The 12,760-nt window shown below is 44.9% G+C and overlaps 1 protein-coding gene across 2 annotated transcripts in view; it reads right to left on the minus strand.

Moving 5' to 3' along the window:
- DNM3 (dynamin 3) overlaps positions 1 to 10,731 on the minus strand; it is a 172,532-nt gene extending 161,801 nt beyond the window's left edge. For both annotated transcript variants that reach the window (XM_062497051.1, XM_062497052.1), the window contains exon 1: positions 10,586 to 10,731. In XM_062497051.1, coding sequence (XP_062353035.1) covers positions 10,586 to 10,731 — 146 coding nt within the window. The remainder of the gene's footprint in view (positions 1 to 10,585) is intronic.
- Positions 10,732 to 12,760: the final 2,029 nt, after the last annotated feature.

Consider the following 12,760-nt stretch of genomic DNA (forward strand, 5'->3'; position numbering starts at 1 on the left):
AGCAAGGTACATCCAAGAGATGGGAAATGTACTTTGCGTTAGGAATTAAGTCCATGACATTTATCATCACAGACACAAGACACCACTGTATTTATTCTTAGTGGCTTTGGAAGCACATATTCTCTACCCTTCAAGTGACAGTACAAAGACAACCCTAGGACATGTTTTCAAGAAGTCTCAAAAGCCTTAAGGCACTGCCTCACTTGTGCTTTGATGTTGTCAACCATGTGCCTTTTAAAATTCAGTAACACACTAGTGTTTCTACATGACACTGATATTTGGCCATATATGTTGCTCCTCATCAGCTCCAAGTACAGAGACCAGCTCTTACTTTCAGTCACCACTTGATCCCTCACCTCCTCTCATTAGTTACAGAAGAGTAAATGGCTTTCTGTTTGGCACAATGGCTGTCAGTCAAGAGTCTCCCATGCTTGTTCAATGGCCTAACACCATGGGCCTTACAGGAAGATGTACAAGACAATTAATCTGCTTTATTGAAGACCAATGATACCTATATTAATTAGGCCTACCAGGCACACTAATGTGTTTTAGAGGCTGTGGATTTTCAGTGACCTCAGATGTATCATCTCCTGAAGTTCTGTACTGATCCTCCCAGTGTTTTTTTTGGAAACCAGACAGCATAGATGGCTGATGCTTAGTTCATGTTTGGTCTCAGCTTGCAGCAACCATTCTTTCTTCCTTCTACTGATGTATTATTTTAATTAACCTGCTCAATCAAGCACAGTAACTATACATTCAGCCCATGCAGTTTGTGCAGGGCTTTAGGGGCAAAAATCAGATATCCAGACACCTTAAGGCTTCAATTCCTCCTCCTCTTACGCAGGGTACATAAACCAGGTGTTCTTGAGAAGCCATTTTCCAACCTATCAATGTCCTTCACCACCACTGCAGAACTACTGGACCTCAACAGCAAAGCAGGGACACCCCAATTATGCTATCCATCACTTTCAAGTAAGAACACAGGTTGAATTCAGTAAAATAAAAAATAAAACATTGAAAATCTTACACAGGACTACAAGTAGCAGCCTAAAATGTCTCTCTGTCATGGAAAATGTCCTTTTTCCCCTCCACTCCTTTATGGAATTGAGACCAGCTACAAAAAAACCCAGAGAGCAATGAAAAAAAAACAAAAAAAAAAAAAAACAAAAAAACAAAACCAAAAAAAACCCCCCAAAAAACAGCAGTTAGAATGTGAGAGTGTTGATTCTAAATGTGACAAAAAACATATTTTTGAAAAGTCCTTGAAAAACTTCAAGTAAGCTGGCAAGGGACTCCAGCCACACTAACTGGGCATCTTCCTAACAAGGATGCTCAATGCCAGTGCTTAGGTGAGAAAGCAAAGCTTGAGATTTTCTCTTCATGCAGAAGACTGCAGAGAGAGAACAGGCTCAGAAATCCCTGCCATTATACTTCTCCTGGACCTGGAAGATGCTTTCTGTAAGTAGCAGCAGCATTTCTGCCCAACAAGCAGCCAGAAGTTATTTCATCTCCCCCATTAGACATCATAGGGCTATGAGAAAATTAGCGCCAAAAATTACTCTGGTCCCAGTGGTAAAGTCTTCCATTAAACAAAATTGGAATCAACAGGTTCTCCAAAGCAGGGTCCATTTGAACTCAAGTCTAGGAAGCAGTGACAGTACCCCACATCACATTTCCACACAGGAAAAAGGCGAGACTGTTACTGTTGCGCTTCCCAGGATTCAAGAAAACGTCTTTTACACGGTAGATAGTTTTAAAATCTCAGTAATGCTTACAGGACTGTAAACTTGCTGTACACAGGCATGAAAACCTGCCAGGCAAAAGGCCAGGAGTGTGAGATGAAGAGTGCTCTGTTTGCAGTGCCTGTGCTGCGCTGGGCTCGCTGATGAACAAGAGAGGGAAGCTGCCAATGTGCAGGCTCGTGGGCAAGGCACGGTATGCACGGTGCATCTGTCCTCCCTGGCAGCCAGCCAGCACTCTGCTGCATCATCTTCATGCCATTGCTGAAAATGCCCTTTTTCCTCTTTCCCTTTTAAGATTTTACAAAAGCTTCTGCTATTTCCTGCCCAACGGTGCTCTCGGTCAATTCTGAGCGGTGGTGGAAGGGGGAGAAAGGAAGCACAAAACACAAAGAAAGCCCAACAATTCTAAGAATATAAGTGTCAGAAAGAATAAAGGGGACTTTGCAGGACCACTCATTCTCCCTAATCGGATACATTTGCTTTTAGGAGAGGACTCATTTGCATAGGATGCTGGTGCATAAAAGCCCATCCATTCTCAGGATGAATACTAATGCAGCAAGATTCTGTATCGTAACACAAGGAACAAACAACAAAAATTTTTGACTCACTTTAAATTGTTGTCAGTGCTCTATTTAAATAGACCTTGGCTGTTTGGGAATTTTTCCAATCACTTCCAGCTGCCAAATGCAATTAACAATGTTTCTTTAGAAAGATCTGAGTAAGAAGTTTTCCTCCTAATATAATCAGAGAGAAAAATCTGACGCAAGGATCAGAAAGAAAATAACATGTCCCAACAAACCAGGCATATCTGCTACATGAAGCTAATTACTACAGAAATACTTGGATTTAGCAAATAATTCACCCCTTGATACTCTGTCAGGACAAACCTTTTAGATATTGTGGATTCCATGCTGTTACCAAAAACCCAGAAAAAACGATCTGCTGCTCTTCCTCCCAAATCCCACTGTCCTGAACTGAGATCCATCAATAGAGACTTTTTAAACAGTAGCATGGTATACAGCCAGCTGTGACACATCTTAGTAAAATCCAAGAACTTTTCAGAAGCATCGTGAAAATGCATTTCTGTTTTGTAGCAGACAAGGTGTCAAACTGCACAATTACCTGTTTTGGTACAATACAAGCCATTTCAGATCATTTTGCAGAGGAATGTAAGTGGATTTAATTCCTGTACTCCCTCCAGAATATATACACAGTGGGAACTGCAGTATAAAGAGCATGAATTTATCGACAGAAGGACAACCAACTACAGAAGGAAAGGGGAAAGGGAATTGTTTCCAAAACAAGTTGGAAGTCCAAGCTTCTCAAACAGCTTCTCTTCTCTAGCCATTTTATCCTTTTCCATTTATCCTGCCCATTTATCCTTCTCAGAGCCCATGGTAGGTTCAAATTAATATATTGTCCAGAACAACGTGAAGTCTGTTTAGCTCAACAGTGAAATTTAGTGTCAGCCATCATCTCCCATCTCTCTGCCCACCAGAAACTGAATTATCACCAAAAGAAAAATTTCTATTAGAAGTCTGATCCAAAAGAATGTTTTGTGCTTCTACTTCCCAGAACGCTAACAAAAGTCATTAGGCTGCAGGTCTGAGTCCAGACTGCTGAGCTTCTCAGCCTCTTTCCCAGATTTGACAGACACTGAGGATCTTCTGTCAACATTTGTTTAGCACCTGAACAAATAAACAGGTGAGCACACAAGGGCCTAACACTGCCTCTGATGGATTATGCCAAAATTTCTTAGTCAGCTTCATCTTGGCTGATGAGCAGGGCTGGAAGAGAGCCCATTTTCCCCCCGACACGCAGCAGAGATGTGTCTCAGTGCTTCTCATCCTAGCCGTGCAAAGCCCTGTCTGCTCTCTGCAGGTGAGTTACACACAGGCAGCTTCAGAGCACCCTCTAGAGCTGAGCACCACTGAATGGCTGGGCACGCTTTTAGGCATCTGCAGTGCACAGAGTAAACAAGGGACCAAGTGCCTAAGGCTACCGGGGCTTTAGTGAGCTCATCTGTGAGGGCTGAAATGTGTATTACAGCACAGAGAGAATCTCCTGCACACCTGAACAATGAATCTTGGTGATTTTGCACAGGAGCTAGGATGCAGATATACCATGCTATGTACTGAATTAAAAGCATAACTTCCACACACAAATTATAAAAGCTGACATTATCAGCAGACGATCGGGTTGAAAACCTCTCTTATCTGCAGCTACAGTCTCCTTTACATCCCAGAGGCTATCACAGACAACAGTGCTTGGCAGCACATCAAAGCCCAGCACCCAGTTAAATGGGATTTTGCTCCTCTCTAGTTTAATAATGCTGCCTTGTTCATCTCGATACAACTTGCTGAAGAAAAGGATGCAAGGTCACAGTTAAATAATGCTCATTTCCTGTTCTCAGCATATTTACACTACAGGTTTACACTGCAGACACACAGCAGTAAAGGGATTCCCAGTAGCCTGTTACACACGAGCACAGCAAACATGGGGAATTCACAGACTTCTGTTTACTGGAAGGCCTTGTTATGTTTAAAAACCACCCCCAAAACAGTAAGAAAACCAAACCAGAAGAAGCAGTCTCTCCCTCTCATGCCTGCAATCTAGGCACTGTTTGAGAAACCCATACATACTTGGAGGAGCATCATCAATTTGCTCAGTCATCAGCTGAGGGAAGGCAAACCACAAACATGATCTCTCTCTCAATGACTAAGCTATTGCTGGTACCTTTTTGGGATGAGGAAACACTGCTACATCTCAGCTGTCCGAAGCAGAATCCAAGGCTCACTTTTGGTTCCACACAGAAATCTAAATCAGCCATCACTCAAACAAGAGAAATGCATAACAGCAAGTTTTAGACAACAATCAGTTACCCCACACTGACTTCAAGATTATATGCTACCATCTTCCTTTACAGACAGAAGCAAGTTAAAAGTAAAGGAATAAAAACCTGTATTCTATATACAGTAAAGGCGTGTGTCAGCTAATATTTAAAAAGCAGTTTGAGATCACACAGTAAAGACTGGCAGAGAGCAGTGTCCACACTTCCACATCTCTGCTGCAAACCCTGGCAGCAGAGCATCACTCCGGATGTTTACTGGTGACTGTCCAAACAATCCCATCAACAACATCCCTTTATCTGAGCTGGAAATCCTTGTTTGCTACTTCATCTACACAGGAAAGTGACATAAGCTTGAAACATGAGCAGCAACGCCCATCAAGAAACAGCAAGGCAACAAAGGTGTTGGTTATTTGTTGGCTTCAACACTACAAAATCCCAAGTGTGGGCTCCTTCCTGAAGGCAGTGAGTAACAGGATTTATAATATTGTACAAGAGTCTGGAGAGTCAGACATTCTGTCAAACTTTCAGAAGTGCCTCTGTATTAAAAACCAGGAAAAGTCTGGATAAAGTTAAGTAGATTCCTATGGTCTGAAAAAAAAAAAAGAAAATAAAAAAAAGACCCAACCCACAAACCTCTCCCGAGATAACTGTTCTCTTTAAAAACGATCAGAGGAGTGCAGCCACCTGCAGTACTTTGATGGATTGAACTCCCACTAACAACTGCCACTGAATCTGTAGAACTGATTTCTCACAAGGCACTCGAGACCAGACTGGGGGTTTTTTGAACATTGCTTTTTGCAGGGTTTTGAAGTTTTTCTGAAGTCTAGAGCACAGACTTCAAATACTACACTTGTGTTCACTAAATGCTACAATACCCTGATCGTACACAGCACGCTGAAGTTATAGTAAAACTATGTATTCTCACAGGTACACTTAACAAAAGTGAAGTGCTACTTATTGATTTAGCATCTCTAAACTGCCTGATACACTAAACTTAAGCACCAGAATAAAGGTCAGAGCTCCCTATACTGTGCCTGCCTCATGACAGAGTACAGCTTTTCTAAGTCAGCAAAATTTAAATGCCAAAAATAAAGGAGAAAAATCCTCAAAGTAGTTTTAGAGGAAAGAAACTGCTTTACATGTGGGGTGGTGGTGAAAAAATAGCATATTTATTTGCAAGTCTGTTTTTTAATACACATTTCCTTTACTTTGTACATATCAATCCTCAAGACTTGAAGAAAAAAAATAAAGCAATTTAAGTCCACAACGGAATTACATTTAAGGACAAAACCAGGCCACCTGTATCCCATCTCAATGGCCAGTTCGTTCTTCAATGTATAAATGCAAAAGCTTACTCAGGGAAGAAACCCAAATGAGCCACTGTCTCATCTGCTGCTGCTTCTAATTAATTAAATACCTCGAAAATTCTTGCTTTCATTGCACCAGAGTATTTTGATAACCAGGCTAATATACTCAATACAGTACTCCAAGCTGTACTATGGTTTAATTAGTCAGGAAAAGGAGTGGCTCTCATTTTCAAAAGATCCTTAAGATTAAAAAAAAGAGTACAGAGCACCATGTCTCAGTTTGTATTCACTTTCACTACTTAGCTTCTTCATGCCTGTTCCACAAAAGAGATTTTCTGTAAAGAAGTTTTTCTGTCAATGCTCAGTAACTGTAAGAATAAAATACCTGCACCAATATTAATACATCTCCCCCAGGAAGCATCAATCTAAATATGTGTCTACATTCTTCAGAGAAATTTTCTGCTCTAGCAGCCAGAGTTAAAATCCCTTCTCCTCTCCTAATGACTCAACGCAGTCTTTTCACAACCGCCATCTCAAGCAGAACAGAATGAGCTGAGTACACGAGGAATAGTAATTTCAAAAAGAAATAATCACTACATATGCCATAATAAATAGCTCTACTTATATACAGTGGCCCTAAGATTATCAAAAGCATCTCAGATCAAAAAGCTGCAAAGCTGAATTACACAATCAGACCTCGGGCTTGTAAAATGAAAGTGTCTGTTTGATTATGACTGACAGGCTTAAAATCAAGAGTTCACATCTCTTATAAAACAATTATTTGGCCACATGCAGTTTGCATTATATTAAGCAGGAAGGGAAGCAAAGAGCTTTCAAGTTGGAAACCTAATTATTAACTTCTTGCTATTTTTAAGAGTAAAACAAGGCTCTGATTGCTGAAGGAGGGCCTGACAAGGTAGCTTACTGTTTGTGCCTTCAGTTATCTGAAAAACCCATTTGGATATAGATGAAATAATAGCAAGTACTTTCTCTCCAAATACAGTTTACAGGGACTGCTTCCTGCCATTAGTTTTCTTTAAGTAACCCCATTATTATCAAAAGCGAGTTTGAAAAACACAAACAACTTTTAAGCTCCTGGCCCTGAAGTGCTCAGGAGCACAGGAATAAGAGAGGCCAAGTGCCTTCTCCCACTGGCAGTCTGCTGGCATTTGTTGTTTGACTCCTCTTTGTGCTTCTGAAGCCCTCCAACCAGCCTCTACCAGAAGGTTGCATTAGATCCTTTGCTTCAAACACTGGCTCAACACTTTGGGCACATTTACTCCTGTTACAAAGGGAAGCAGAAGGAGGCAGCAAGAACATTTGCTCTTCAGACCACTTCATTTCCTCAAGCACACACCATGAGCTCCAGTTATGAACACATGAAGCTCTAACCCGTAAATGGAAATGACTGCTGTCCTCAGGTGCTCTCTGGAATCTCTGTTTTCATCTAAATGTAACCAGAATCCTCAGAGAAAAAACCTTCACACATGGTCCTTGACCGCCAAAAGAAACTGTCTCCTTACACAGAGAGGAGCAGTAGGTAAAGAGGAGACCCTCCAAATTCCTCGGGGATGCTAATCCAAATAGCAACAACAATGGACACATTGGGAGATTTAACAGGGCTTCATTCCAGCTTAGCTCACAGCCAGCCTACAATGAGACCAGTAGCTCTGGGTGTCACACAATTCCTGCTCAACCAACACCACCATCAATGCAAAACACATGTGAACTAACCCCCCCATATCCCCTTCCTGCTGGTAGTCATTAAGGATCCTGTGTGCACCCAAATAGGCCTGGTGCTACCCTGGAGGCAGTTATGCATTTGTGTCATTCAGCAGGACCTGTGGGATCTGCCAGCCCCCACAACTGTGCCAGCACAGATACCTCACAACCTTTCCAAAAACTTATGGGAGTCCATAAACAAGATGGTGGATAACCCTGCACAGCCCAGCATGTTCCCTAGGATCCATGAAGGAGCTCTAACTCTTGATACCACCTTCAAGTCACAAAATAGTTTCTACTGTCCAAGTGCAAAAAAAAAAAAAAAAAACAAAAACCCAGTAATCTTTGCACAACCAAAGATCTTATGGAAAATTGAAACAACCACAGTGCTATAGTGGCTACAGACAGCAGGGAATAACAACCTGATCCTAGAGTTAAAACCATCTTACCAAGCTCACCACAGCTCCGCTGACAAATACAGGTTAACAACCAGCAGCACGTGTCTAGTAAGACCCTGCCTTTCACATGGAGGACACTGTGCCTTCCCCGTACCAATTATAGCTATCCCTGAAGAAAAAGAGATCTTCAATGTCTCTCTGAAGGCTAAGAGCTCAAAATCTATTAACTATAATTATTCATGTGGTAAAAAAAAAAAAAACAAAGCAAAACCAACATAAAAAAGCCCACAACCACAAAAAAACCTAAACCAAAAAAAAAAAACCTAAACAAAAGCCTTGAGAATGAATGCTCAAGCTTGAGAGCAATGCAAGGACTGGTTTATTTTGATGTCGATTATCAGAGCTGTGTTACTATTAGTTAAAGGTGGCCCTGTGGTTGCCAGAGGTCATGCAATATACCAGTAACAAAGAGAAATGAGCACAGCATGGCTCTGCATGGAGACTTGCTACCTCTACAAGCCGTATTAAGACAGATGTGGATGAAACAAACTTGTTTGCAGAGAGCAGCTGCATTATCCCATAAAAACAGGAATATCCCATGGCTTACTAAAAAGAGACACAGGCCATTTGTCTGCTGATCTAACAAGGGAAATCCTCCTCTGAGCTCATGGATATTTATTAATTTGGTTCTGAGGGTTCGCAACCAAATTCTCACAGCTTAGTAAAGGCACATCTGCTGACCACACATACTCAGTCTGGAGGAAAAGCACAAGAAAAACATCCACGCTCAAGTCACATGGAATAGGTTTGAAGTAATGCAGTTTAATGTCATTTTTGCAACTGGCTCCAAGGCTGCAGGTAGGGAGGTACTACAGATCAGTTCATGCTGAATCTCAAGAAGTTACTGTGTAAAACAACGATGTGGAACTCTGAAACCAGGCTGAAAGAATCCAAATTCCAAATGCCATGTGACAGAGGCATTCTGGTGTTTCACAGTAGCCTGCAATCTCTGCTCTGAAGAGACTGTCTTGAAGCATCTGCAGGCTGCAGTGAATAACTACACGAGTGAAAAAAGTTACTGCCCTTAGCTCTCCTTCAGAATTCCTCCTAGAAGTGTCCACATCTCACTCGTGCAGCTGCCTCCAGCTTCTTGACCAAACAAGCCAGATCAGGACAAACTGCTCGTTTGCACCCTTGTGCTCCAGCCCAGGCACATGCAGGCAGCTCAAAAGAACAGCTCCACCTGCGGATCAGACAGAGCAGATCCCTCCGGCAGCCGAGCAGCAACAAACATCTATCTGGAAGCAGTACGCTCTTCCATCAGCTCATCTGGATCCAGAGACTGACATCAGCCCACAGCCCACCTCACTCAGCCATGACCCCAGGGACCAAAATATCCTCACTGAAGAGAAGACTGAGGGTGCATTTCCCCCTCAGCACACGTCCTTTGCGCAGCTTTGTGGACACGTAGCCCAAAACGTCAAAAGCTTACCAAAATACTTTTTAAGGACTTGTTTAAAGAAGACAGTAATACTTTGATGGCCAGTCGTGCTTTCTGAGGATCTCCTTTATGTTTTCCATACTCGAGAGACTTTGCAGTATTGTCAACACCAGTAGCTAGCTACAGCCCTCAAGGATAAAGCAGAACTGACATTTAACACAGTCAGTTCTGAAGGAGAGATGGAGAACCACTGTACAGTATTTTTACACCGGGGATCAAGAGCTATTGCAGCCTCACACACGGCCAGGCTGCGGAGTGTCACAACATTTAATGTTACCTTTGGTGAAGCTCTCCGCACATCAAAGTCCCCCAGTCACCGACACACCACAGTATTTCGAGCCCATAATCCGGACTAGGACCGCAGCACCGCTGCGGGAGCACCACCTCCCCCCGGGAGCCCGCAGCTACTTGAGGCAAACGCAGCAGGAGCTTCATCCAACAGCACGTGAAGCCCGTGTTTACCTCGGGACGTCTCCAGAGGCACCGCCTGAATCGTCAGGCTTCCCCTTTTGCTGCCAGTGATTTGTTAGAAAGGATGCGCACGTTGGACTTCACGATCCTGGAGGTCTTTTCCAACCTTTATGATTGGAATACCCACAGGCGCGTTGGGACGGTGCGGATTTATATGCGATGGGATGGGAGGAATGAGACTCTCCGAGCCAGCACCCCATCGAAGTGAGGGTTTGGGGCTTTAAACACCTCGTTTCTCTCAGGCAGCGATCACCCACACCCACACACGCACGCCAAGGGGGCACACGATCGCGCTCGCCCCGGCGGCTTCCCCGCAGCGCGCACATCGCATCACGGGCGCCGCCGGGCCAGGGCCCGCCTCGCCACCCCCGAGGCACGGCGGGGGGGAAGGACAGCGAGCATCCTCGGTAGGGACCGAGCACCCACGGTGGACTCGGAGCCGCCGGCTCTCCCCCGAAAACCCCTCCTCGTCCATCCCCGCCCCCAACCCGCCATCGCCGCCCTGAGGGGGGGGCGCGCGCTGCGGGCCGTGAGGGGGGCGCCGGAAGGGGGGGAGGCGTGGGGGGGGGGGTGCCGTGCCCACCGACCCTCACCTGGAGACGCAATTCTCCAGCACGGAGCTCTTGCCGGCGCTCTGCCCACCCACCACGGCGATCTGAGGCAGGTCGAGCAGGCAGTTCTGGCCCAGCGCCGCGAAGGCATCCTGCAGCCGGTTAACGAGCGGGATGAGCCCCTCCATCCCGCCGCCGCCTCCTCCGCCCGCCGCCGCTGACAGGTAACGGCCGGCGCACTGCGCATGCGCCCTCCCTCCACGGGATAGGGCGTGGCCTCGTCGCGGAGGCCACGCCCCCTCCGTGCGGCTCCCACGATTGTCTCCAAATTGTCCCCAAATCCTTTCGTCCTCAAATCCTTTCTTCCCTCGGTCGTGCTGAAGGCCCGTCCACGCTCAGAGTCAAGGGTTTGGATGTATTTATAGTTCTGCGCAGAAAGATGGCTGGCTGGCGAATCCACAAAGCCAGCACGACGAGTGTCAGAAGTTTTCCCTTTTTGTGGATCTTAACAAACCGAGGTATTGGTGTTTATTGGCTACAAGTTATCGAGTTCGCTTATTAATTAGTGTTCTGTCTTCTGTTGCTTAATGATCCTCTTGCTTCCAATGCTAATTAGTCTGCATGCTAAGTCTTTCTCTTGAGTTAGTGGATTTTTTGGGTCGGTGCTCTGTGAGTCAGTGGTCACAATTTGCCCCTGCCAGAACTGATTTCAGCACAGTTGCTCCGTTGTTTTTATTAGTTTCTTCCTTATCTTGGATATTTTGCCAAATATCCTTGTAGCCCCTAAATTTTGCATTCTTTGTGTCAGCTAAGAGTGGTACATCCTTTTTCCCTTTGGTAACCTCCCCCTAGGTCTGAGATAACTGAAACATGTGGAGCCCTAAACCTTAACAAGATAATTCTACCGACAAGTAATTTGTCGTTCTGTGACAACTTAGAGCTTGCTTGTTAGGAACTGTGTTTTCACAGATTCCCCAGAGAGGCTGTGGAGTCTCCCCCACTGGAGATATCCCAGAACCAACTGGACACAAACCTGTGTCTGTGATCCAGGATGACCCTGCTTGAGCTGGAAAACTGGACCAGATGCCCCACTGTGCTTCATGACAACCTGACCCATTCTGTGATTCTGTTCCTGCCTGAGGACAAGGCCACCTCGGTGCTGGTGCACTCGGACATGAGGAGCACCATGCTGCCCCTTTCCCCTGAGAGCCCCAAGCCCATCCTGCTGGTGGGAAGGGCTGGGGCAATGCTCATTTTCTTCATGCAGAAAAAGGCAGTTCTTTATTCCCACAACTCATTTTATACAGTTTTCACAGACCTTGTGTGCAACTCAAATTGGTTAAGAGCTTTCTCGCCCATCCATTGGTTAGTAAAAGCTATTTTACTTGTCCGTCAAATCTCTCTATTCCTGAATTTGTTTACATATTTTCTTTACTGGTTCTCATGGGACAGATCCCACTGTTCACACAGGTGCACTTGTCCTCCACCCTAGAAATAGATCATTGTGTTAACGAGCTCCCATTCTCAAAACAGCTTCACACCATAACTTGTAACTGCTTAGCTGCACTTAGAAGTGACAAGCCGGTTATTAATCCAGCAGAGCAAGGCCTGATTTTCTGAGGCCTTTCTTTTATGATTCCTCTACCTGTGTACGATGCTCAGCCATAGGCAGGAGCGCTGCCAGGGTCAGGCACGTTGTGAGGAGGAGCTGGATCCGGCAGGGTTGGCAGCAGGTGGATGGCTCCAAGCCACGTCACTGTGTCACTGCAGCGGGTTCAATTAAAAATGCACGCTGAGGCTGAGCTCAAAGCTCAGGCACACAACAGAGGTAAGATTTATCCGAGATTACTGGCAGCGGTCACATCGTGAAAATAACCGAAACGCAGGCTTTGGAGTCCTGCAGTGATAAAAGTTATCCTCTCTATTACAGCACACGCTGGCCTGGCTCAGCGTGAAAAGCAAAACAAAAGGGAGCTGTGAACATCCCGCAGGCTGACAGAGACTAACGATCTGGAGGATTATCAAAACTTCTTGGCCAGAGCTCTCAGTAAGTGTAAAAAGATTACAACAGCCCGACCCATAACTCTGGAAACAAGTAGCAGCTTTTAATCAGCATAAGGCGAAGATGGCTTCTCCTCGCCTCTGCAGTTAGATCACAGCCTCTGGGAAAAGCCTTGCCATCATTTCTGTCTAGTTGGAAGCCTGGGAGTTATTGAC

Source organism: Cinclus cinclus, chromosome 8 (genome assembly GCF_963662255.1).
Source record: "Cinclus cinclus chromosome 8, bCinCin1.1, whole genome shotgun sequence".
Taxonomy (NCBI): Eukaryota; Metazoa; Chordata; class Aves; order Passeriformes; family Cinclidae; genus Cinclus; species Cinclus cinclus.